This window comes from Polistes dominula, unplaced genomic scaffold (genome assembly GCF_049000335.1).
Source record: "Polistes dominula isolate Pdom_NZ unplaced genomic scaffold, Pdom_raw_medaka contig_29, whole genome shotgun sequence".
In the NCBI taxonomy this organism is placed as follows: domain Eukaryota; kingdom Metazoa; phylum Arthropoda; class Insecta; order Hymenoptera; family Vespidae; genus Polistes; species Polistes dominula.
The window spans coordinates 1,468,281-1,495,000 of record NW_028300865.1 but is presented as its reverse complement, the minus strand read 5'-3'; the positions used below and the strand labels follow the sequence as shown (position 1 = coordinate 1,495,000).

Sequence of the window (26,720 nt, the reverse complement as noted above, 5' to 3'; positions counted from 1 at the left end):
ATAATAATAATAAATAAATAAATATATATATATATATTTATATATTTATTTATATATTTATTTATTTATTTATTTATTATAAATAATTTTTCAAAAATATTTCTTAATTGGACCAAGTATAAAAATAATAAAAATAACAAGTAGATAAAATTATTTATGAAGAAAAAAAGGTTAAAAAAATGTTCGTAATGAAAATAGAAAACGAAATATTACCAAAAAAAAAAAAAAAACGAAACGAAACAAAACAAAAAAGTAGAAAACCACGAACAGTAATAAATAAATCAATTTTACGTATTTTTACATACCATGGATAGGTTTAAATTTAGTATAAGTGGGGTTGGAGGAAGAGGAAAAAGAAGGAGGAGGAGAAGGAGGAGGAGAAGGAGGAGGATGAGGAGGAAAAAGGAAATCAATTAGGAAAAGATAGATGGAAGAAAAATCGTGACGTAAGGGCTCTGTTTGAAAATATTTCATTTAAATCATCGTAAAAACTCCCCCCATTGTAAAAAAAAATATATATATATACATACATATATATACATATATATATATTTCTCTAACTCAATTAAAATTTATTACAAACAAGTAAAAAAAAAAACAAAAGTCTCTGTCAGCCATTTTCCTTTCACCTTACGTCGCGATTTTTTTTTTGTTTCAGAATCTATTTCCCTTTCCGTACATCGTCAACGTCGTCGTCATCGTCAACCGAGCATCAGTAAATCTACATTGTATATGCAAGCAAAACTTGATCGTGTCTGATTTAAACAAAATTTCATATATATATATATATATATATATATATATATATATATATATATATATATATAAAACGATCAAAAAACATGGCGCACGCATGCATGCAATGATATTATAAAGAAACATTTTTTTTTACATACATGTGTCGCATCAAAAAATTATCCTTCCGTGTTTAACAATTAATAATAATAATAATAATAATAATAATAATAATAATAATAATAATAATAATAATAATAATAATAATAATAATAATAATAATAATAATAATAATAATAATAATAATAATAATAATATTTAATGACCACAATCATCGTCATCATCACCATGACAACTATCAACCACCAACAACAACATCAAGCAACGATCATAACCTCAATTGCGTGTCATCGATAATATATATATATATATATATATAATAATAATTATTATTAATGTAATTATTATTATAAATACAATTATTATATTATATTTAAATAATAATAATTATTATTAATATATAATTATTATTATAAATATAAGTACTATTATATATTGGAATCTCTAGCACTTGAATACGCTATCTGGTGGCTAAATTCAAATTTAAAGTAGATAGGTCGAATTGCTACTCTATACCCTCCCCCCCCCCATGCCAGAGATCTCAATACATAATAATAATTATTATGTAATAATCATTACTTAATAATTACTATTATTCTTATTTTTTATTATTATTATTATTATTATTATTAAATAGAATTATTATTAAATATCATTATTATTATTATTTTTAAATATCATTATTATTATTAATAATATTATTCGTAGTATTTTGTTATAAATGTTGCTAAAGGTAGAAAAGAAAAACCCTAGCAAACACAAGGAGATTGATTGATTGATGATTATTCGTTCTTCTGTATAAAAAAAAAAAAAAAAAAAAAAAATAGATATATATATATATATAAATATACAGGTATAAATATATTCCACTTGATGAATATATAATATAATAATAAACGTTCACATTTTTAATAGAAACACCAAAATTTCATTTCTTTTTCGAATTTGCTTTTTTTTTTGTTTTGTTTTGTTTTGTTCTGTTTTTATCATCTCGTTGTCCATTTTGTTTTTATTTATACAGTAAATTGTCCGTTTTTTTTTTAAATCATTATTCCCATTTATAACGATATAGTTCATCATAGTTCATTTTCGTTGTGGGAATCACTTGATTAATTATAAGTGATTTTATTTTTACAATATAATGTATATTATTATTAATATTATTATTATGTATCACATATATATATATACATATAGATATATAGATATGTAAATTTTGCGATGTTAATTTTGTGAAGAATATCAAAGAAACGAATGAATGGAGAAGACAAAAAAAAAGGGAAGAAGATTATTTCAATGGTAAGTATTTTTTTTTATATACTTTAGTTATTAAAATTGTTTATATTTTGTTTCGAAATAATAATCATGTTAATTAATTTATTAATAATTATCATCGTATGATAGAAAATTCTTTGATAATCTCCACTCGCGATTTTGTTTCATTCATTTAAATTTAATGATATTTTTTTCCTTTAATTTACATATAATTATTATAATAATTTTTTTTTAAAAAAGGCCCTTACTTTATTATCGATGAATAAATTTTTGTAAAAAAAAAAAAAAAAAAAAAAAAACCCAAAATTTAACAACACATTATTTGTTAATTAAATGGACGAGTAAAAATGTTCGAATCGCGTTTAATTATCAAAATTCAATTTGTCAACAAAAAGCAAGAACACCAATCTTCATGAGATTAAACATTTGTTACAACTTTGTTTATTCGCATTCAATTTATCATCATTTTCCAAATCCGTTTGCTTTTGAATAGAATCTAAAATCAAAAAAAATAAAGTTAACATAACCTCCTCTTCTTCTTCTTCTTATTATTATTATTGATTCTATGTAATTGTAAACACACACATACAAAAAACAATATATAATAAAATAAAAAAATACTTTTAATTACCAGCAAGACTCTTCTTGTTAATTGTTCGTAATGTTTTGCATAATTCTTTGACCAATGATGTTTCCGAATTTAATCCTGAGGCCCAAATCAGTAACATCCTAAATCCATGTTCCTTGTAACTGGATGAACCTAAAACATCAACTTTATCGTCTTTTGCTAAACCGTTCTTAATTATTAATTAATTAAATTATTATTTTCGTTTAATATTTCATTAATTTTGGTTACCATATTATAATAAGTACACCCTCTATATAATAATGTATTATTATTATTAATTTAATATTGGGATTTCTGGCATGATCGTGGCATAGCAATTCGACCTATCTACTCTAATTTTGAATTTAGCCACCAGATAGCGTATTCAAGTGCTAGAGATCCCAATACTACTATACTATAGTATATAGTATACTGTAATAATATAATTTTAGTATAGTATATTATAATAATTATTTATTATATATTATATTATATAATAAAATATTACTATAATTATTAATGGTATATTATGATATATTATTATTATTACTATTTTATTATTTACTAATTTTGTAATAATTAATATAATAAATAATTAGTTTTTACTCTAATTAACTATAATTGCAATATTATATAATAATATACTAAATAAATACTATATATTGGGTTGGCAACTAACCTAAATCACTACTGATTATAAAAAGCCACCTATCGGCAAAATCCGCAATCTTTTACTTGCTAACCCAATACTATAGTATAATTAACATTAGTATAGTATTATAATAGTATATTAAAAACATTAAAAATATTATTTAAGAGATTAAACATTAGATTAGTTTAATTTAACAAATAACAAAAATAATACCAGTATACTGATGTTCAATAGCTTTAATTTGTTCACCACTGAAAGCCCAATGTAAGGCCATTTTCTTCCAATCTGTTGGTCCCAATTGTTTATACGCCAACTTCCATAAAATTGATCTAATCGTTTCGGTAAGTGCACCACCACCACCACCATTACCATCACCATTACCATTATTTATATTTTCTGCACAAACACCACGAGTAGTATCTTCCCTCCAACGTCTTCTTGCTGGTGTTAATTCACGAACTTCTTTATCCGAATCTGAATTTTCCTAATAATTTAATAAGAAAGAATTTATTTATAATAATATCGATGATTAATTAAATATTAACATAATTGAATAAAACTCACTGGTGTTGGATAATCCAATCGTGCAGTTTTAATAATCATATCAACTATTGCTGTAAAACTACCCCTTGCTGCTACGTAAAGTGGTGTTCTACCATTCTGAAAGATCATAGGTTATGATTTTAAAAAAATGAGTCAAATCAGCAACTAAATTATAAAAAAAAATTAAAAGAAATAGGTAAATCAATTATTATTATTATTATTAATGTACCTTTTCTTTTTGTACAATATTTGAATGAAAAATTATAGGTTATGATATAAGAAAAAAATGATTCAAATTAGCAACTAAATTATAAAAAAAAAAAAAAATGGGTATAATAGTTGAATAAAAGATTGTAGGTTATAATATAAATCAAAAATGTGTCAAATCAAGAACAAAATTATAACAAATTTGGTTATGATATAAAAGAAAAATTGAGTCAAATTAACAACTAAATATAAAAAAAATAGAAAAAATGGGTATAATAATTGAATGAGAGATTATAGGTTATGATATAAAAAAATGAGTCAAATAAACAACAAAATTATAACAAATTTGGTTATGATATAAAAGAAAAATTGAGTCAAATTAACAACTAAATATAAAAAAAAAATAGAAAAAAATGGGTATAATAATTGAATGAGAGATTATATGTTATGATATAAAAAAAAATGAGTCAAATAAACAACAAAATTATAAAAAATTTGGTTATGATATAAAAGAAAAATTGAGTCAAATCAACAACTAAATTATAAAAAGAAATAGAAAGAAATGGGTATAATAGTTGAATAAAAGATTGTAGGTTATAATATAAATAAAAAATGAGTCAAATCAAGAACAAAATTATAAAAAATAATAAAAAGAAATGAGGACATTAATAATTATTATTATTATTATTAGTATACCTGTTCTTTTTGTTCAATATTTGCACCGGATGCTAATAAAAGTTCGCATATCTCTGTGTGTCCCTTTTCTGCTGCAATGTGTATCGATGATTGATATCTCTATAAATAAAATAAATCAAATAAATGTTTAAATAAATAATATTGGAAAATATAGGGTGTCCAGATATTTTCATTTCACTTTGTTTTACACGATAAAGTGTGATACTCGTATTAATTAAATGAAATGAAATTAAATTAAAATAAAATAAAATACAATTAATCTTTGATTACTTACCAAGTTTAAACAATTAATATCAACACCTTTGTTTATTAATATTTCCACAGTTTCCACCTCGTTATTTTGACATGCCAAGTGTAATGCAGTATTTCCATCCTATTTATATAAAAAATATTATAAATAATAACGTGCAAGTAATTATATAGAATTATATTTTATCATGTTATACAGGGTGTCTTGTAATTGTTTATCAGATTATAAAATAAAAGTTTGAAAATATTTGTCAAATAATGTTATTAATTATTATTAATCTTTAAATTGTTGATAATATATATATATATATATTTTTTTTTCTTTATGTATTTATGTGATCTTACCTTGCACTTTTTGTTCAATGCTGCACCATTTTGTATAAGTAATTCCAAGATACCTTTGCAACCATGATTCGCTGCTAGGTGAAGTGGAGTGAAACCCATCTAAGAAGTTTTATCATGATACCGTGTTCTCTAACATTTCTATCAATCATCTTTTCAATTTAGATAACTATTTGTTTTTACAATTTTTTAACGTACGAAAACAAATTATATTAAAAACCGATAGAAATGATTGAAAATTAATTTAAACGTAGGAAACAAAATATTAAAAAAATAAAAAATTAGAAGTGTTGAAATGTACAACAATTCGTATTACGAGAATATAAAAATTAATTTGTTATATTTATTTAATTAAATTTGTTATAAAATCTATAGAAATGATTAAAAATTAATTTAAAAATAAAATCAAATGTAAAAATATATTACAAGTGTTGAGATATACAAAAATTCGTATTACGAGAATATAAAAATTAATTTGCAATATTTATTTAATTAAATTTGTTATAAAACCTATAGAAATTAATAAAAATCAATTTTAAAAACACAAAAAAAATGTAAAAATAAATTTGCAATATTTAATTAATTAAATTTGTTATAAAACCTATAGAAATTAATAAAAATAAATTTAAAAAACACACAAAAAAAATGTAAAAATAAATTTGCAATATTTAATTAATTAAATTTGTTATAAAACTTATAGAAATGATTAGAAATAAATTAAAAACACACACACACACAGAGAAAAATTGTAAAAATAAATTGTAAAAAATTTTGATATACACAAAAGTTCGTATTACAAGATTTATTTATACAAATAAATCTTCTATATTTATTAACTTAAAAAGAAAAAAAAACAAAGAACAAACAAACAAATACTTTTGAGAAACTAATGAAAAAAAAAAAAAAAACCAAAAAAAATTAGAATTAAAATTCAAGACAAATCTGTAAACTTTCTTTTGAAACATTTACATTTCGTAGTACATTTTCTAACTTAGAAAAAAAAAGAAGTAATAAAGTAACAAATAAAGTTGTTGAATCGATTTGAAGGTGTATTCTCACATTTTACCTGAATAATTAAACGTAAGATCAATTATTGATTATACCTGATCGGTCAAGTCGATGTTTGCACCAACTTTCAATAAAAGCTGAACCATTTCGATCTGTCTCATTCGAGTTGCTACGTGTAGTGGTGTATTTCCATCATTGTCTTGTGCATTTACGTTTGCTCCTAATTCAATCAAAGCTTTTACAGCTTCTACATTTTCCTCGGTGCAAGCGCAATGCATCGGTGTTTGTCCTTTCTATAAAAAAAAGCAAAAGGAAACTTTTATCATCCATTTATTTTTTACAAGAAAATAATAAGATGTATTTGAAAAAGAACAAAAACTCTTCTTTTATTTACAAAAAGTCATAAGGAATTCTAAATTTGAAGTCATTATTTATAATAATTATTTATTTGTTCTAGTTTATACAGTAATTGGCAAAAGTAGACGATAGTTTAGAGTATTGAGACTTTCAAAATTCAAATTATACATGTTAGATTTTAATTTTGAAATTATTATTGAAACTATTGTAAGATACAACTATTAAGATCATTTATACTAAATTTCAAGTGGATTGGATATTATTTATGAAAGTTACTAATTATTTATTGCAAAGGTGTACTGGGACAGGGTCACGAAAGTGTACGAAAGTTTAGTGTATTGAGACTTTCAAAATTAAAATTATACATGTTAGATTTTGATTTCGAAATTATTATTGAAACTATTGTAAGATACAACTATTAAGATCATTTATACTAAATTTCAAGTAGATTGGATATTATTTATAAAAGTTATTAATTATTTATTGCAAAGGTGTACTAGAACAGGGTCATGAAAGTGTACGAAAGTTTAGTGTATTGAGACTTTCAAAATTAAAATTGTATATGTTAAATTGAAATTCTATAAATAATATTGAAACTATTATAAGGTACAACTATTGAGAACACGTATAAAAAAATTTCAAGTAAATCAAACAATATTTATAGAAGTTATTAATTATTCATTGCAAAGGTGTACTAGAACAGGGTCATGAAAGTTCAGTATCAAGACTTTGCAGAATAAAATTATCTATGTTAGATTTAAATTCAGAAAATGATATTGCAATTATTCTGAGATACAACTATTGAGATTATGTATACTAAATTTCAAGTGGATTGGATAATATTTATAGAAGTTATTTATTATTCATTGCAAAAGTTTACTGGAACAGGGTCACGAAGGTATACGAAAGTTAAATATCAAGACTTACAGAATAAAATTATATTTATATGTTAGATTTAAATTCTGAAAATGATATTGCAATTATTTTAAGATACAACTATTAAGATCACGTATACAAAATTTCAAATAAATCTGATAATATTTATAGAAGTTATGAATTATTCATTGCAAAAGTTTACTGAAAAACAGGGTCACGAAAGTGTACGAAAGTTTAGTGTATTGAGACTTTCAAAATTCAAATTGTGTATGTTAAATTGAAATTCTATAAATAATATTGAAACTATTATAAGACACAACTATTGAGATTATGTGTACTAAATTTCAAGTGGATTGGATATTATCTATGGAAGTTATTAATTATTCATTGCAAAAGTTTATTGAAACAGGGTCACGAAAGCGTTGCAAGTTCAATATCAAGACTCTTTCAAAATTAAAATTATATACATTATATTTAAATTCTAAAAATATTATTGCAATTACTATAATTCCCAACTATTGAGATCATGCATACAAAATGTCAAGTAAATCAAACAATATTTATAGATGCTATTAATTATTTAATGGAAAGGTGTACTGTGAAATAGGATCACAAAAATATTCAAACTTCAATATCACGACTTTGAAAATTACAATTAAATATATTATCTTCAAATTCTAAAACTAATATTGCAATTACTATAATTCCCAACTATTGAGATCCTATATTAAAAAAAAAAAATTGCAAATAAATCTAATAATATCTACAAAAATTATTAAACATTTACTCTACAAAGATGTAACATTTAATTTCATTAAACTTACTTAAAAGTATTTCTATTAAAATAAAATAAAATAAAGTATAATAATTTTGTTAAAACCTAATTAAACACTAACACACTGTTAATAATAATGTATCGATACGTATCGTATTGAATTATTCCATGTTATTCGATTAGTATGCTTGTACTTATGTACATCGAGTAGCTATAAATTAAACTCAGGATTGAATTACGTATAACGTAGTAGATATACACACACACACACACACACATAAGAGCATGTACTATAATATATATGAAACTAGACTCATGGGAGATAAAAGTTATTTCCTAGTTAACGATGTTCTACAATCTATGCAAAAAAGAATTAAAAAAAAAATGAAAAGAGAAATGAACTATTTCTGTGAGTGTGAAATAGGATAAGAGTTCATTCTGACCTAGTTAAAGTATACTAATCAAATAAATCAAAGTAGTAAACATTAGGTTACAAATTCAACACTATTTAATTTAATAATAATTTTATTTTACTTGAAAATTAATAATAATCAAAAATTCGATTATTTAATTTAATTTATATTTTTTTGTAAATGAATTTTTATACTAATTTTGATTTTATTATTTTCTATTGGAAAATTAATAAAATATTAATTTTGTTAATAATAAATTTTTCTATATAAATAAAATATAATATAATATAATATTTTTTAATATTAATTTATTTTTTTTATATTTTAAATAATTAATTTTAAATATTATTATATTAATTATTTAATATAAGTTATTCAATCAAAATTACTTTTTAAAAATATAATATATATATAATAATTTTTTTTAATTTATTAATTTATATTTATAATTTTTTTTTTTGATAAATTATTAATATATTTATTTTTGAATTAATTATTACATTTTTATATTTAATATTACAAAGATTAGATTTTCAAAAAGCGTACGATTCGGTAAAACGAGAGAAAAAATGTTCGAAATTCTAATACGACAGGGAATACGAAGAAAATTGGTCAACCTTGTTCAACTTTGCCTAAAGGAAACTAGGGGTAAAGTGAGGTTAGGTAACCAAATGTCGGAAGATTTTAATATCCACAACGGTTTAAAACAGGGCAACGCATTGTCATCCCTTTTGTTCAATTTAGTACTGGAATTCGCTGTCAAAGAATTGCAGAAAGGTAAAGATGGTCGTTTAAACCGGACATTATCAACGTCGTAAAATCACGCCGATTAAGATGGGCTGGTCACGTGGCGCGGTGTATGGGGGAGGATCGAACGGCGCACAAAATATTGGTCGGTATATCAAATGGGAAAAGACCACTGGGTAGACCGAGATGTAGATGGGAGGATAATATTAGAAGGGACCAGAAAGAAATAGGATACGAAGACCGCGAATGGACGGGGTCGTGCTCAGGGACGGGAACACTGGGATTGGTACTGGAATTTGTACGAACGCTGGGATTTGGTATTAGTGGCAATGAATTTTCGAGTTCCTAATGTCAGTTAATAATAGTAATAATAATAATATTTCTGATTTGTTTACCCGGGCGCTCAGTCTCTGGACTATTGTGCCCGGGGCCCTTGCGGGGAAAAACCTATGACCGTAGCGGTCCCGCGGGCAGCCCCGACTCCCTTGCAAAGCGCAGCAGTCTGGCCGCCCCTGAGCCCACTAGGTCGAAGTTGTTGGCGTCGGTCCCAAAGACATCATTTCTGACGTCCGCAAGCTCAACGCATTGAGTTATGAGATGGAGGGGGGTATCCTCCCCTTCGCCGCACCTGCCGCAGACCGAGTCTTGTGCTGATGATGATAATAATTAATATCAAAATAAGAATAGAGTGAGGCTTACTTGATCAGTTGCATTCAATTCAGTTTTTGGAATGTTGCATATCGCTGATATTACACCAGAATGTCCTGCGACAGCTGCATGATGTAATGCAGTTGCACCAGTGTAATCCGTTGCATCTCCGTTCAACGATTCAACAGCTTCCGCGAGATATTTTACAACGTTGACATTATTCCCACGTGCACCACACATCAGTAAAGTATACTGTTTCTGCGATAGAAAGATATATGCATCTTTCTTTCTCCTATTATTATCATACGAAAACATTTATGAAGAAAAACGGACAATAATTAAACGAAATATAACAAAAAGAAAATGAAAAACAAAACTCAATGATAAAATTAATCAATTATTCTATAGAAATAAATTGTTAATCATAAAAGATGATATAAATTTTTATTTTTATTGTATCTCGAAAAGAGAATATTTAACAAATTTTTTAATAATTAAATGTTTAATTAATTACTAAATTTTTCGTTTATTTGTACACACACACACATATAGAAATAAAAATATAACCGTGAATAAATTAAATCGATAATTAATAAAAATAAATTGTAAATAAAAATTTATATTTTTATTTTGACTGTAATTTATTAATTTTTACACACACACACACACACAAGACAAAACTATTACCATAACTCAGTCGATAAAGAAAACGTTTTCATAAATTAAATAATAATTAAATAAATATGAATAATAAATAATTAAATTATTAAAATATGTTAATTTGTTTATTATCTACCTTATTAACTGCAAAAACATTAGCACCGGCGTTAATTAAAATTTTAACAGCATCCTCGTGTCCGTACCAAGCAGCCATATGCAATGGTCGCATACCAAACTGAAATAAGAGAAATGAAAAGGTGGCGGGGGTTGTTCGAAAAATTAATAAAAATATAATTATCAATTTTTTTTTTTAATGAAATAACAGGAATATTAATTAACCTTATCTTTAACTTCGATGTCACATTTTGCTTTGATCAACATCTCAATGATTTCCGTATTCCCTTTGGAAGCAGCCCAGTGAATTGGTGCACGACCATACTATGAATTTATTATTAAAAAAAAAAAAACACAAAAAAGGAAAAAAAAGAAAGAGACAGTTATTGAAAGTTGAATTTTTTTTTTATTTTCATAGATACTTATATTAACCCTTTGACTGCGATGCGCTCTCGAACGAATCCATTAATATGAAACGGCGCAATTTTCGCATGTCAGTAGCTGCGACAGTTTTGCCACTGGCTACTGGACCAAAACAGATAATAATGGCAAATAAAAACCCAAAAATATCAATTTTAATATTTATTTTTATTCGAATGGATCAATTCAAAAACTAATCACAAAATGAAATAAAGAAATACTTACACATATGCAGCAAAGGAACAAATTTACAGAAATCAAAGTTACGAAGCGATTATACGAGACTGTATATATGTAAAAGAGCAGTCAAATATGAAAGCAATTAATTAAACGATATTGAAATAATTGTCAATATTTAATTGCTATGTTACATATCACAATAAATTCCATGTCAAAGGTGTTATAGTAAAAAAAAATACAGAGGCCGTATATTTACGCCTTTCGTATATATTGATGGATTTGTGAGAGCGTATATATACGCTTTTAGCAGTCAATGTGTTAATATTTCGATGTTCTTTTTTTCTCTCGATGTCTTACGTTATTTCTCGAATCAACGTCAACGTCTTCTTCTTTCAATACTTTAGCAACTGCTTCAGCTTCGTTTTTTATTACAGCCTCGTGCAATAACAAATCGTTCTTGAGTACTTGTTGATTTGATTATCAAAATCAAACAAAAAGAAAGTTAATTTTTGAATTGTAAAAGAAACAAAAGTAAGATCACATTCATGTTGGGATCTCTGGCAGGGGAGGGGGCGTGGCGTAGCAGTTTGATCTATCTACTCTAAATTCGAATTTAACCACCAGATAGCGTATTCAAGTATTAGAGATCCAACGTGACGCAGCAGTTCGACCTATCTACTCTAATTTTGAATTTAGCCACCAGATAGCGTACTCAAGTGCTAGAGATCCCGAGGGATCTCTGGCAGGGGCGTGGTTTAGCAATTCGACCTATCTACTCTAATTTTGAATTTAGCCAGCAGATAGCGTATTCAAATGCTAGAAATCCCATTGTATTTTTTTTTTTACAAATAACTTACTTCTCGCCATTCTTTCGTTAAAAATTTCATTCTCAATCGTTTCGTTGATGTTCAAAGATGTCGGAATTTTTCCCTTAGATGCATTTCCTTTATCCATCATATCCTTTTCTTTTTTTTTCTTTCTTTTTATCGTAATAATAATTATCGTTAAGAGTATTCAAGCAAATTATATTTGAATGCGAAAAGATTTTCACCAGTCATTATACAAAATGAAGTGAAATGAAATGAAATGAAATGAAATGAAATGAAATTAAAATGAAACCGTGAACGTTTAAAAGGATACTTATGCATACATATGAATGAAACAAAATTTGTATTTTATAAACAAAATAATGTCCACTTTTTATCGAAATATTATCACATAAAACTTTCACACGAATTTGAATTTATTTGAACAATTTTATAAACGATGTTTAACGTAAGTATCACTCGTTTCTAATTGCAAAATATAAATATTCATATGATGCAAATTATTACAAATAGGATAGAATAGAAAAATATTTTACCACCCAGTATAAATTTGATATTTATTATTTTTATGTTATAATTAATAAATATACGAGTATATTATACTATGATAAAATAAATTTCATGTATATATTAGGTCGAGTCATAAATAACTTCTGTTTTTATGAGACAAAGAATAACGTTTCTGCCACTAATAAGTGCACGACACTTTTCATGGTGTTTTTTTTTTTGCCTTCTTTGTATTTGTTGGACGTATCTATTGAATTTTGCTTCAATATTACCTTTAAAAGGTTCGTTAAAGTTGGAAATACGTCCCACACTCGGTTCGTCTTTTAAGATCGTATCTCCAGAACGGAATTTTATAAACCAATTTCTGACTACCCTATCAGTTATCAGTCCTGCACCGTATACGCTGTATATTTTTTCAGTTGCCACCTTAGTGATATTGCCTTGTTTCAATTCCTAAAACATTGCATGTCGAATATGCACTTTTTACTATCCATTTCAGTGGTTAAGAAAAATGGTTAAATGTAACATTGACTACATAAAGAAACATGTGTGCAGATCACACGTGTTAGAAGTGAAATCTTCAAAAACTAAGTTTCGAGAGAATGAGACGAATACAAAGTATCTGGTGTAAGGATAATTGTATTCTCTTCTTATTTAGTATCGCGACCATTTCATTTTCTCCCACCGCTTTGTTACATAGCCGCCGTTTACCGCTCCGTTACATTTTTTCAAATCACACCCATTCTAAAGAAGTTTTTACTTCAAAAAGTTGACAGAAGACTAACTGAATTCTCATCTATACAGTAACATCAAAAATCCGTTTGTTTCAATGACTTATAATAGGTAAATACGAAAAATAGATTTTACATAGACGCATCGGAAGTTACTTATGACTCGACCTAATAGTTACATATTTTAAATAAAAAACAAAACAAATAATAGTATAAAAAATTATTACGCGTTTATTATTATTTATTTAAACGTAGGAAAAAATATATTGCATCGTTCTGTATAAATAAATAAAAAAAAAACAAAAACATGTTAAAAAGTTTCATATCATATTATTGGAATAAATATGAGCTAATGAATAGATGAAAAAAAAAATAAAAAAAAATAAAACGAATGGTAATCCTGAAAGAAACAGGGTGCCATAAATTGCTTTGAATTGATGACAGAAAGAGAGGACAGAAAAGAGAAGGGTAGAATGAAATAAGGGTAGTAGTGGTGGTGGTGGTGGTAGTAGTAGTTGTGGATGGTAGGGGTGTAGTAGAAAAGTAAACGTAGATCGTATGAAAAACGCATTACTATGCCTGACACGGAATGACGAAACTTCTCGTCACGTTAGAAACTGGAACTAAGAAAGGGGGTGGAGAGGGTGATAGTGGTGGTGGATAAGAAAAAAAAAAAGAAAAAGAAATAAAAGAAAGTTTGCTTCTACAAAACGCTACTCGACCTACTTTTATATTAGACATCAGTAAATTATTATTATTATTATTATTATTATTATTATTATTATTATTATTATTATTATTATTACTATTTTGTTTTGTTCTTCTCTTTTTATTTCAAATTTGAAGAATTATTTTTGTATTCTTTTTTTTTATATATTCGTATCATTTTAAATTTTTATTTTTATTATATTCTTAATTATAAATTTTTTTTTGTTATATTTGTATTAATATTTTTTGTTTATCTTGTTTCTAAAATAAATAAAAAAATATTGCAATTGTATATATATATATAATTGATTGTAAAGTTAGATTTATTCAATGAAAAAAAAAATAAAACTATGAAATAAAAAAAGAAAATTATTGAAATATTAAATAAAAGAAACTTTTTTCAAAAAAATTGAATCACACTTGTAATAAAAATATTTCTACTTAATTTAAGATTAAAAAATATTGTAAATATCTAAAGATAAAAATGATCTTCAATGTAGTTAAAAAATAAAAAACAGAAAATTGTTAAGTCTTCAATAAAAGCTAAAAATAAAAATAAAAAAAAAGAACAAATTGTTTTAAGTTCAAAATATATTTCTTCTAATACCATAGAGAAATAGTATTTATCTCATTAGTCTCGTATTATGGTGGTGGTTAAACGTGAGATGATTTTCTATACCAACGTATAAAGAAAAAATATTTTCCATTTCTGTTGCACCCCCGTTCATCCCCTTTCTTTTCTACATTACGAACGGATATAACAGCGTACAATGAAAACAACACTCCAATGTATATATACAGGGTTATACACAGCAACCCCTTTTACAACTATACATACACATATATATATATTTATATATACACCCACATATACACGCGGGAGAATAAAATACCGTGATACGACAAACCGGGTGTATTTTTTCCTGTTCGTAAAATATACACGATGCTTATATTATTTCCTAAGAAAACGAAAAAAAAAAAAAAAAGGAAATAAAAAGAAATAACAAGAAGAAAGAAAATGATGAAAAGCAAATAGCAGAAAAAGAAGCAAAAAAAAGATTCATAAAAGAAACAAAAAATTTAAATCAAAGAAAAGAAGAGATATTGAATATTGTTGAATATAAAAATAGGAAATAACAAATAAATAAATAAATAAATAAAACATAACCAAAAGAACAAAAATAATATTGTTAACAGTAAAAATTTTCTTTCACTCAAAAGAAGATACCACAAATAAAATAAAATAAAATAAAATACAATAAAATAAAAAAGGGATGAAAGTTTTTTTTTTTAATATTTAAACTTAACAAATTTATTATTTAATAAATTAATAAATTTATAATATATTACTTTTATAAATAAATATATAAATTATAATAATATAATATTATAAATTAAATTATAATTTATATAAATATATTTATATATAAATAATTTATATTTAATTAAATATATCTATATATATATATATATTTTTTTTTCTTTTATTTTATTTTTATTTTTAATTATATATATATATATATAAATTTTATAATATTTTATTATAATAAATATATATAAATTATTTATATATAAATATATTAAATAAATAATTTTATTAAATAACATTGAAATAAATTTTAATACCCAAATAATTAAACATAACCAAATAAAATTCAATTAAATATAACCAATAAAAAATAAAACAATGTAAAAAATTATTACCCTAAATATTACACGCCCCTTTTTTTTTCCTTTTATTTAATACTATACTTTACTCATTAGAATATATATAAAAAAAAAAAAAAATAAAACAATAAACAATTAATTCATCTTTTCCAAATTTCATTGAAAAGAAGAAATCGAAACAATAATTAACAGTACGTTCATCTCAAAAAAAAAACAAACAAAACAAACAAACAAACAAAAATAATCGATAATTAATGTATTTATTTCAAATGTTTATCAATTAACTGTTTGCGAGAGAATAGGGGTGATAAATGAGGGTTGTGAAAGTAGGATAAAGAATATAAAGATGACAAAAAATAAAAAAAACAACTTAAACGAGCACCAGAGTTACGTTGACGTTCTATTTTTAGAAACACTTTTTTGATGGTAACACGCGAACTACTACGTTGTTCACGTTAGGAATGGCAACATGCTACTACTGGCCAAATCAACCCCTATTTCTCTCTCACCCCTTAGCAGCCCATAGCTGCATTTGTCGGGGTCGACGACGGCAGCGCAGCCACGTGGTACTTTCACCCACTAATTCGTGAACATATGTATATATATATATTCTTGCAATATATTATCAAATACAATTTGAAATTGTAATCATATTTTCGAAATTAAATGCCCCTCTAAACCAACCCCTCCACCCCACCCCCACCCCACCCCTATTTTCTCTACTGTGAACGCATATATGCGGCTTATCGATTTAAAACTAAATGTTTCTGAACTTGTTCATTGGCTTGAAATTTGTTCTTTTATTTGTAATTATTAATTTTATTTTCAATGTTAATTTTATCAATATGCATGGATGCTTCATATTATTAGATATAAAATTATTATCAAAGGATTAATTAATAATTTTATTAACGTTTGTCAAATGATTCCTTCGTTAGTTGAATTATTCATTACTGTAAATTCTCGAACCATATTTTCTGTAATACGGTAGAAATTTTGTACCGTGTAATATTAATTTTAATTTACCAATCGTACCGTTGTATTTTTTTGAACCAATCTGAATTAAAAAAAAAACAAAAAAAAGGAAAACGAATTAATATTATTATATTATTGAATTGTTACAAATAAAGTTATGTTATTATTATTATTATTATTGAAATAAAATAATATATATATATATATATATTTATGTAACCTTGTCGAATATGTGTAGGAACCAAATACCATGAGGATCTTCGCCCCAGGAAGCCACGGACATGAATTTCCATTTGTTAAAACCTTCGGATGAATCGTCCAATTTTCTCGGACTCAATAATTGTACCTTCGTACCTTCAAGAAAATATTGTTATCTTATTAAAAAAAAAAAAAAAGGATACAAATGGAGTAAGTTTTTATTTTATTTTTTTTTTTTTTTCATTACGAATAAAGTATCACGAAATTGTTTAAAATGATATTCTATATTTATCATTAATTATAAAACTTTCATTAATAATTTACGGAAATATAAACATCATTTTTTTTTTACAATACTTAATATCATTTAAAATGAACTATTGTATACTATATATATATATAATACTAAGATGCTTTGTTATAAAACATTAATTTAATAATAATTATAAACTATTTAATGCAATTCAATTAAATCTGAAATACAAAAACGTGTGACGTGTGAAATAAATGGAAATAATTGAGATTGAAATACAACGCCATCTATTGCAAATTTACACAACCTACATACCTAGATAACCTCTTAATTAATATATCCTTAAATTAATAATAAAAAATACAAAATAATTTCGATAAAAACTATCCTATGTTTTAAGTTAAAACGTATGACGTGTGAAATAAATGGAAATAATTGAGATTGTAATACAACGCCATCTATTGCAAATTTACACAACCTACAGACCTAGATAACCTTCAAATAATAAAAACTTAAGTTAACAATAAAAAAATAACAAAAAAAAACCTATCCTATATTCTAAGTTGGAAAAAAATTAAACAAAATAAACCAAATTTCATGAAAACTATTTCAGTAATTTCGAAATTAATTGGAAACCAATATGACACTGAATTTGTATACATAAAAATGTATATATTTACCTGATGGTGCAACCAAATACATTTCCAAAACCCCACGACGAGTATATTCCAAATTAACCTCAATTTCAACGTGTTCCAAAAAATTGATCTCATTTACGCCATTGAAACAATTATCGTTAACCTCAAAACTTATTGTTTTAATTATTCCATGAATTAATTTCGTATTCAATCTGTAAAAATGAAATATTTAATCTAAGTATTACAGGCTTCATAACATTCATAGATAATCGATAATATATTAAGACGCTCACACGAATTCCATGGGAATTTCGCATAACTCCTTCTGAGGAACGTTAATCCAATTATTTGATAAATTGACAAGTGTATATGCGTTCATAAGACCAAAACCAAAATGTAAATTGTACCAAAATCCTGCACCATTCTTTAACCATCCAGAATTATCTCTGAACATTTATACAAATTGTTATTATTATAAAATATTAATTGAAATAATTTGTTCTTGTAATTGTTCTTACTTTAATGGAGTATACTCGGATGTCCAAACGATCAAATGTTGAATATCCCTCCATGTCAAATTTTGACTAGAAACAAAATGAAATGTATAATTATAATAATTAATAAATTAAATAGTTAGGATCGATCAAAAATTCACGTCCATTTTTTTTTTTTTTTTTTTTATTAATATTAACACATTTTCATAGTAAATTTTATTACAAAAATAATTGTAAGGTTATGATTTATAATACAATAAAAAAGGTACGTGAACTTTTGTGGGATGTCCTTTTAATTACAAAATAACAAAAATAATTGTAAGGTTATGATTTATAATATAATAAAAAAGATACGTGAACTTTTATAGGATTCCCCTAATAATTATTTAAGTAATTATTTATTTATAAAAGTGTTTGTACTTTGTTTGAAGAACAAGGGCTAATATACCAGCTGCCAAGGGTGCAGAAGCAGAAGTACCGGTGTGTTTAGTTGTACAGGTGTTTCGTAGATCAGTTGTTGCCTTAAGAATGAAACAAAATTAGGGATTTTATAGAATACCCTAAAGGGTTTCAGTCAATGTATAAAATATTCTTCAATGAGTTATATTTTGAGTAATGTTCAATGAGTTATGTTATGAGTAATGTTCAATGAAGAATGTTATGAGTAAAATGAGGTGGTATGTTTGAATCAAATGAAACATATTTTATAAATTAATCTGAACTTATTAAGTAATAAATAAAATCCCCCATAATCAGTAATAATTATTAACCATAACAAATATACATTTACAATGTAACTCACAATCATTTGATCTTGATATTCTCCACTGCTATAAGTGGTTGCCAATATTGCAGGACACTTCTCACTGTACCAAGGAGATTTACCAGTTTGACTTGCTGATCCAATTGCAATTGTATATATACTACCAACATAACCATCACATCCACAATTATCATATTTTGAACCACCATTACCAGATGCCCATACGTATATACTACCTTTACCATTTCTTCCCTAAATTATAATACATTTCAATTAATTATTACAATGATATTTCATTTTAATAATTAAATATATAAATTATAATTAAATTTACAATTAATACAATTAATTTGATAGGAGTATTGCAATTATGATAATAATAATAATAATATGATGAATATGAAAATATACAACTTATGGTTAGGTTATGTTCTAAATTAAAAATTAATTTGGATTAATTTTTATTTGTAATAATATTTAATTATCATATTATAATATTTAATTGTTATTAAATATACAAATTATAATTAAATTTCAATTAAATTAGATTTTAATTAGAAAGGAGTATTGCAATTATAATATTAATAATAATATAACAAATATAAAAATATATAAATTATGGTTATAGGTTATATTCCAAATTAAAAATTAATTTAAATTAATTTAATTATTAGGTTATATTATAAATTAAAAATTAAATTTAACTAAATTAATTTTACTATATTTACTTACTTTAAATTTATTCAGTTAAATATAATGTTTAATTTAGAATATAACCTAACTAAAATTAATTATAATTAATAAATATTTTTCTTTGAAAATATTCCAAATGAATTTAATAATTTTTTACAAATATTCAAAATAAATATTTGTTTTCATTTTGATATTCTAAATTAAACAAATAAGACACTAATTGATTATAATTAATAAATATTTTTCTTTGAAAGTATTCCAAATGAATTTTATACTTTTTTACAAATATTCACAAAATGAATGTTTTCGTTTTGAATTATAAAAACAACAACAACAACAAACCTTATTGATACCACGATAAATAGCTTCAGAAGCAAGTCTACCAGGTGCTTCCAAACTTTTACCATCATCCGGTGGTCCCCAAGAAGCTGTATAAATATCAACGATTTCTGGTTTGAATCCAAGTGCTTCACCCTCGACACGATCGTTCACAAGACCATCAAGTAATTTGATACCACCGATGGATGCTTCAAAAGCAACACCAACACCACATTTTCCATTATTTGCTTCCATTGCTATTTCACCTGCACATCTTGTTCCATGTGCATTCATTCCTAATTAATTGAATATTTTTCTTAATAAATTTACAAAATGGTGGATACATTAGGAAAAAAATAATGCAATTAGAATTGATGTAATTTTTTCAAAATACCAGTTGATTCGTATCGTGGCATTGGATTGGTTGTACCTTCGTTTACATTGTAACTTATATTTGGATCCTAAAATTTAATGTTTAATTAATATTAATGGTTAGATTGTTTGTTTAATTATATTATTGTATAACTTTGATTTTATTTTATTGAAATGTCTGAATCCCAGTTTCTTGAGTTTCTTGAGTTCTTTTCTTAAGAAGTTTTGTTAATTCGTGCACAAGACACATTTGTATGATTTTATTGACATTGAATTAGAATAAAATTAAAAACACAATTTTACGTAAACATAATTGAATAATTAAATTAAATGATTTATTTATCTTACATAATTATTACGTAGATCATCGTGATCGTATTCCAAACCATCATCTAATACTGCAATTCTTATTCCACGTCCGGTAATACCTAATTCATAAACTGGTAATACGTTTAAATCTAATTTTGGAAATTGTTTACTCGATCTGGTATCTTGCTAAAATAAAAATACAATGTTTTTTTTTTTTTTTAATAATTTACAAAGAAAAATATAACAAATAAAAATTAATGTAGGATCAATCAAAAATTTGTAAATTTATTTTGTGTTGTTTCAAGTAGAGTGTATAATTTTGTTATAAAAAAAAAAAAAATCAATAAAATTACTTAATATGTTAATTAACATAAATTTATATTAATAAAAGAAAAAAATGTATGAACATTTGATTCACTTTAAATAATTCATGAAAATAATTGAATATATTTGATTATTACCAAATACCATTCTAAGTCCCAAAGTTCGTCATTAAATAAAGTTTTGTTCTTATTACGGTTATCAATAATATTCGATGATATTCCATATAAATTCCATGGGAAACGTTTTTCACGTATCAAAGGTTTTTCTGAATCAATGATCGATTCTAACACGTAATCGCGTTTTTCTCGATGTACAATTTTCTGCTGTTCAACCCAACTTATCTGTCATGATAATATAAACAAAAAAATATTCAATTATTTAATAAAAAAAATAAATCAAAAAACAAAAAATATATGATTATAATAATGCATAAAAAGAGAAAATAATCACCCTGGAACTCGAATTAAAATTCATCCTTGACGAAACATAACCTCTTTTCTTTTGACCTAATTTATTATCCTTTATCCATATATAAGTATCTTCAAAACCACGAACCTATTTAATGAAAATATCATTAATAATCTAAATGAACAGATTCATATTTTAACCATTATTATTGTATTTATATTTTATTTGTTATATTATTGTTATTTTGTATATACCAAAGGGTACCAATATGATCTTAGGATGGTGGTACCCCAAAACTACCCAAAAACTATCACTTTCCAAATCCTAGCAATTCAAATGGAATCCCAAATGCTATAACCATAGATAGACATAAAATCCTAAGATTTTTGTCAACTTAAAGATACCCTGTCCTAACCTAAATAAATAATATTGAGTTCACAACTAAGTAATTTCAGATTTCCAGAGTATCAAGAATAAGATAATATTGTAGGGTTTATTTATTATATTATTGTTATATTATTATTATTGTATTTATTATGATTTATTTGTTATATTGTATATACCATAGGGTACCCAAATGATCTTGGGATGCGGGGTACCCCAAAACTACCCGAAAACTCCCCAAAAACTACCATCTTTCCAAATTCTAGCAATTCAAATGGAATTCCAAATACTATAGCCATAAATAGACAAAAAAAAACATAAGATTTTTGTCAACTTAAAGATACTCTGTCCTAACCTAAATAAATTACCCAAATATTGGGTTGACAACTAAGTAATTGGGGATTTAATCAATCATTTTCCTTGAAAAATCTGCAATTACTTAGTTGTCAACCCAATAATTTATCCTCAGGTATAAATAATCATTCTATGAATTTAAAATATCTTCCTGACCTCCTTACTTCCGGTTAAGACGTCACTTTACTTTTTATAAATCACCCTCACTTCAACAAAACAAAAATAAATGAAATTGTTTAATAATAAACGCCAATTTGGTAGCCCCCCCTATATTCTTGCTTTGTTTTTTTTTTCTTTTACATATCAGCCATGTTTGAAAATGACATTGATTAAATATAGCAAAGGGCGTCCCGACGACTCTATTTTCACCCTTCGTATCGTAGGAAAAGGGACGCTTCGATCAGGATATCATGCGAACATAGTTGGTATACTGAACGAACGTGTCTTTTAGAGATAAGTAATGGAACACTAAGTGGGGTATCCACAATGTGTGTAGTATTATTATTATTATAGGATGTCACGTGTTTCCTCTTTGGCCCTTTTTATAAAGGGATCACACATATGTGTCATTTCATCGTCAAGGATCAAAATCATAATCATATTATACACCATATATTACACTCATTTTTGATTACGTAATAAAAAAATTCTACCAAAAATTATAAGTGTGTTTATAATCATTGTTACTAATTATTTTTACAACAAAATAAAATTGATGATAAAAAAAACTTCGATTATTTGTAAATTTTATTTAAATAAATTTTACTTGGAATTTTTTTGCAACATCAATATTTAAAACACAAATTATATGGGATTATTATATTTTATTATATTTATTAGGTCGAATCATAAGTAACTTCCGATGCGACTATGTAGAATCTATTTTTCGTATTTACCTATTATAAGTCATTGAAACAAACGGATTTTTGATATTACTTTATAAATGAGAATTCAGTTAGTCTTCTGTCAACTTTTTGAAGTAAAAACTTCTTTAGAATGGGTGTGATTTGAAAAAATGTAACGGAGCGGTAGGCGGCTATGTAACGGAGCGGTGGGAGACAATGAAACGGTCGCAATACTAAATAAGAAGAGAATACAATTATCTTACAGCAGATACTTTATATTCGTCTCATTCTCTCGAAACTTAGTTTTTTGAAGATTTCACTTCTAACACGTGTGATCTGCACACATGTTTCTTTATGTAGTCAATGTTACATTTAACCGTTTTTCTTAATCACTGAAATGGATAGTAAAAAGTGCATATTCGACATGCAATGTTTTAGGAATTGAAACAAGGCAATAGCACTAAGGTGGCAACTGAAAAAATATGCAGCGTATGCAGTGTAGGACTGATAACTGATAGGGCAGTCAGAAATTGGTTTGTAAAATTCCGTTCTGGAGATACGATCTTAAAAGACGAACCGAGTGTGGGACGTATTTCCAACTTTAACGAACCTTTTAAAGGTAATATTGAAGCAAAATTCAATAGATACGTCCAACAAATACAAAGAAGGCAAAAAAAAACACCATGAAAAGTGTCGTGCACTTATTAGTGGCAGAAACGTTATTCTTTGTCTCATAAAAACGGAATTTATTTATGACTCGACCTAACATATTTATGAAATTTATTTTATCATAGTATAATATACTCGTATATTTATTAATTATAACATAAAAATAATAAATATCAAATTTATACTGGGTGGTAAAATATTTTTCTATTCTATCCTATTTGTAATAATTTGCATAATATGAATATTTATATTTTGCAATTAGAAACGAGTGATACTTACGTTAAACATCGTTTATAAAATTGTTCAAATAAATTCAAATTCGTGTGAAAGTTTTATGTGATAATATTTCGATAAAAAGTGGACATTATTTTGTTTATAAGATACAAATTTTGTTTCATTCATATGTATGCATAAGTATCCTTTTAAACGTTCACGGTTTCATTTTAATTTAATTTAATTTCATTTCATTTCATTTGATTTAATTTCACTTCATTTCATTCCATTTTAAAAAAATGGAGTCTTACCCCTAGTGACGAAAAATTGAACTAATGTTTGTTTAAACGGACTGAATTTTCTGATAGACCTCTAATAAATATTATTTTATATAATTATATATTATTATTTTTATTATAAAATATAGTTGAGAAAAGGAACCATTAGATTTATCTATGTTTAAAGTACGCATGAACTTTGTATGTTTGAAATACACTTAAGATTAGATTGATCCTTTTTGAATTATCAACCGGAAACATGGCTACCATTTAACAGATGTTCGTTCCCCCATATACAAGAAGATGATCTCATCGTAATACATAAATGTATTTGTAACATGAAAGTGAGTAAGTATTATGACGTTTATGAATTATATTATGATTCTGTTATTAATATTAAAAATCTAAAGATAAAATAATGAATAATAATTACCGGACCAAAATAAGTATAACCAAAACGTTTTGCCAATAAATATGCAACATGTGAACCACCATTGATTCGTAAAACCCATTCGTTTTGATAATTTTCAGTTTTAACGTAGACACATAGAAAAATGATCAAAATAAATTGAATGAAAATTAAACGATGAATGATAGTACGTCTGTAAAAAGCGATATATTATTATTAATAAATTGTTTTTTAAATAATAATACAAAAAAAATTATGTTTAATTATTATTATTATTATTATATACAAACCTGTCCATTAAGATAATTTAATAAATCAATATATGTAGATATATTTTAATGAAACAAATTATATTTTAGAAATATTTACTAAAATTGCACTATATTTGTTAGATGTTATATTAATTTATTAATATATATAATAATAATTATTATTATTATATTTTATATAATGTATTATATTATTATGGTATTATTATATATTATTTATTTATTATTATATATTATTATATTGTTATAGTATTATTATATTATATAGTGTATTATATTAAATAGTATTAATTATTATTATTATATAATTGTATATAATATTTATATATATTATTATTTTTTTTTAAATAATGAACTTACTAACTGTAAGAAGACAGGTAACAAAATGATAACAGATAACTGAACCGATACGCGTGAGTATTAAAACTGGGATCTGACTATATCCATTATGGAAACTTTAACACTTGTCTCTTCATTTTATCCGCAAGGTTGTTTAAGTAGAAAAATATAATATACATATACTCACACATATACTTCATGTATATGCTAAGTAATATGTACATCATATACATAGTTAATCAAAAGTTATTAATATTTTCTTTTACATTTTTTTTTTTTTATAAAATTTGATAAAATGTACAATTATTAGTTTGATAAATTTAATATTAGATTTATATAATATTCAATAATATAGGATATTTTTAATAATTAAAATTAAATAAAACAAAGTATAATAATAATAATAATAATAATGTAAATAATTTTTATATTACGAATCATCGATAACTTTTTATTTTGTAATTTAAACAAAATAAAACAATATTCTGATATATATAAAAGATATTGGGATCTCGAGAACTTGAATACGCTATCTGGTGACTAAATTCAAAATTAGAGTAGACAGGTTGAATTTTGCTACGCCACACCCCTGCCAGAGATCCCAATATATATATATATATATATATAAATTACGTGTCACGTTGTTTGTCCGCAATGGACTCCTAAACTACTGAACCAATTTTAATCAAATTTAGCACACTGTGTGCAATTTCATCCAACTTGAAAGATAGGATAGTTTATATCTCAATTTATAATCAAATTATTTGTTTATTAACAAAGAGTCATGATTATCTCTGTTAGTTCGATAAGATTCTAACAGATGGCGGTATAATCTAATTCGTTGACTTAAAGACGTGTGTATCGGATTGATTGTGAGCTACAGCAACGCGTGGCGAGGCATCCCTAGTATAATATATATTTCACATCACACTTTTCTATCATCTTTCTATTTATTTTGTTTCTAAATAGTTTACATTCTCGTAATATTAAAATATTCATAATCATTTTGATATATTTCCTATATAACTAGCATATTTTTTTGTTTTGTTTTGTTTTGTTTTGTTTTAGTATTTATTTTTATTAACACATGAATACTCTTGACTGTTCACTATAAAGAATTTGTACTTTATTTTAATACAGAATGTTATAT

At 24.8% G+C, this 26,720-nt stretch overlaps 2 protein-coding genes across 4 annotated transcripts; both read right to left on the bottom strand.

Moving 5' to 3' along the window:
- Positions 1 to 2,397: 2,397 nt before the first annotated feature.
- Positions 2,398 to 12,787, bottom strand: LOC107066377 (uncharacterized). 2 transcript variants are annotated; one of them, XM_015320937.2, is made up of 14 exons: positions 12,765 to 12,787; positions 12,482 to 12,603; positions 11,982 to 12,088; positions 11,250 to 11,348; positions 11,047 to 11,145; positions 10,302 to 10,508; positions 6,530 to 6,727; positions 5,430 to 5,528; positions 5,110 to 5,208; positions 4,836 to 4,934; positions 3,954 to 4,049; positions 3,603 to 3,873; positions 2,762 to 2,902; positions 2,398 to 2,626 (listed from the first exon to the last, which is right to left on the bottom strand). In XM_015320937.2, the coding sequence occupies exons 1-14, from the start codon at positions 12,770 to 12,772 to the stop codon at positions 2,541 to 2,543; spliced, it is 1,731 nt and encodes a 576-aa protein (XP_015176423.2). In that variant the 5' UTR covers positions 12,773 to 12,787; the 3' UTR covers positions 2,398 to 2,540. The 2 variants fall into 2 exon arrangements, with proteins under 2 accessions (XP_015176423.2, XP_015176426.2); XM_015320940.2 differs by lacking the exon at positions 12,765 to 12,787.
- LOC107066344 (neuroendocrine convertase 1) lies at positions 12,765 to 25,836 on the bottom strand. Of its 2 annotated transcripts, XM_089169848.1 has the most exons (17): positions 25,253 to 25,836; positions 24,987 to 25,155; positions 21,853 to 21,957; positions 21,540 to 21,743; positions 21,118 to 21,264; positions 20,792 to 20,858; positions 20,422 to 20,693; positions 19,426 to 19,638; positions 19,044 to 19,144; positions 18,648 to 18,713; positions 18,423 to 18,575; positions 18,172 to 18,341; positions 17,261 to 17,394; positions 16,102 to 17,122; positions 15,005 to 15,320; positions 13,917 to 14,658; positions 12,765 to 12,916 (listed from the first exon to the last, which is right to left on the bottom strand). In XM_089169848.1, exons 1-14 carry the CDS (start codon positions 25,258 to 25,260, stop codon positions 17,009 to 17,011), a joined length of 1,923 nt encoding a protein of 640 aa, XP_089025974.1. In that variant the 5' UTR covers positions 25,261 to 25,836; the 3' UTR covers positions 12,765 to 12,916; positions 13,917 to 14,658; positions 15,005 to 15,320; positions 16,102 to 17,008. The 2 variants fall into 2 exon arrangements, with proteins under 2 accessions (XP_089025974.1, XP_015176368.2); XM_015320882.2 differs by lacking the exons at positions 13,917 to 14,658; positions 15,005 to 15,320 and having other exon boundaries at positions 16,448 to 17,122.
- Between the last annotated feature and the right edge of the window lie 884 nt (positions 25,837 to 26,720).

Coding starts and splice junctions, on each gene's coding strand:
- LOC107066377 (XM_015320937.2), bottom strand. Junction 5,529..6,529: donor ACATCGACTTGACCGATCAG/GTATAATCAATA, acceptor AAAACTTCTTAG/ATGGGTTTCACTCCACTTCA. Junction 4,935..5,109: donor ATATTAATTGTTTAAACTTG/GTAAGTAATCAA, acceptor TTTTATTTATAG/AGATATCAATCATCGATACA.
- LOC107066344 (XM_089169848.1), bottom strand. Junction 21,744..21,852: donor ATTTTAATTCGAGTTCCAGG/GTGATTATTTTC, acceptor TTATCATGACAG/ATAAGTTGGGTTGAACAGCA. Junction 20,694..20,791: donor GCCACGATACGAATCAACTG/GTATTTTGAAAA, acceptor TCAATTAATTAG/GAATGAATGCACATGGAACA.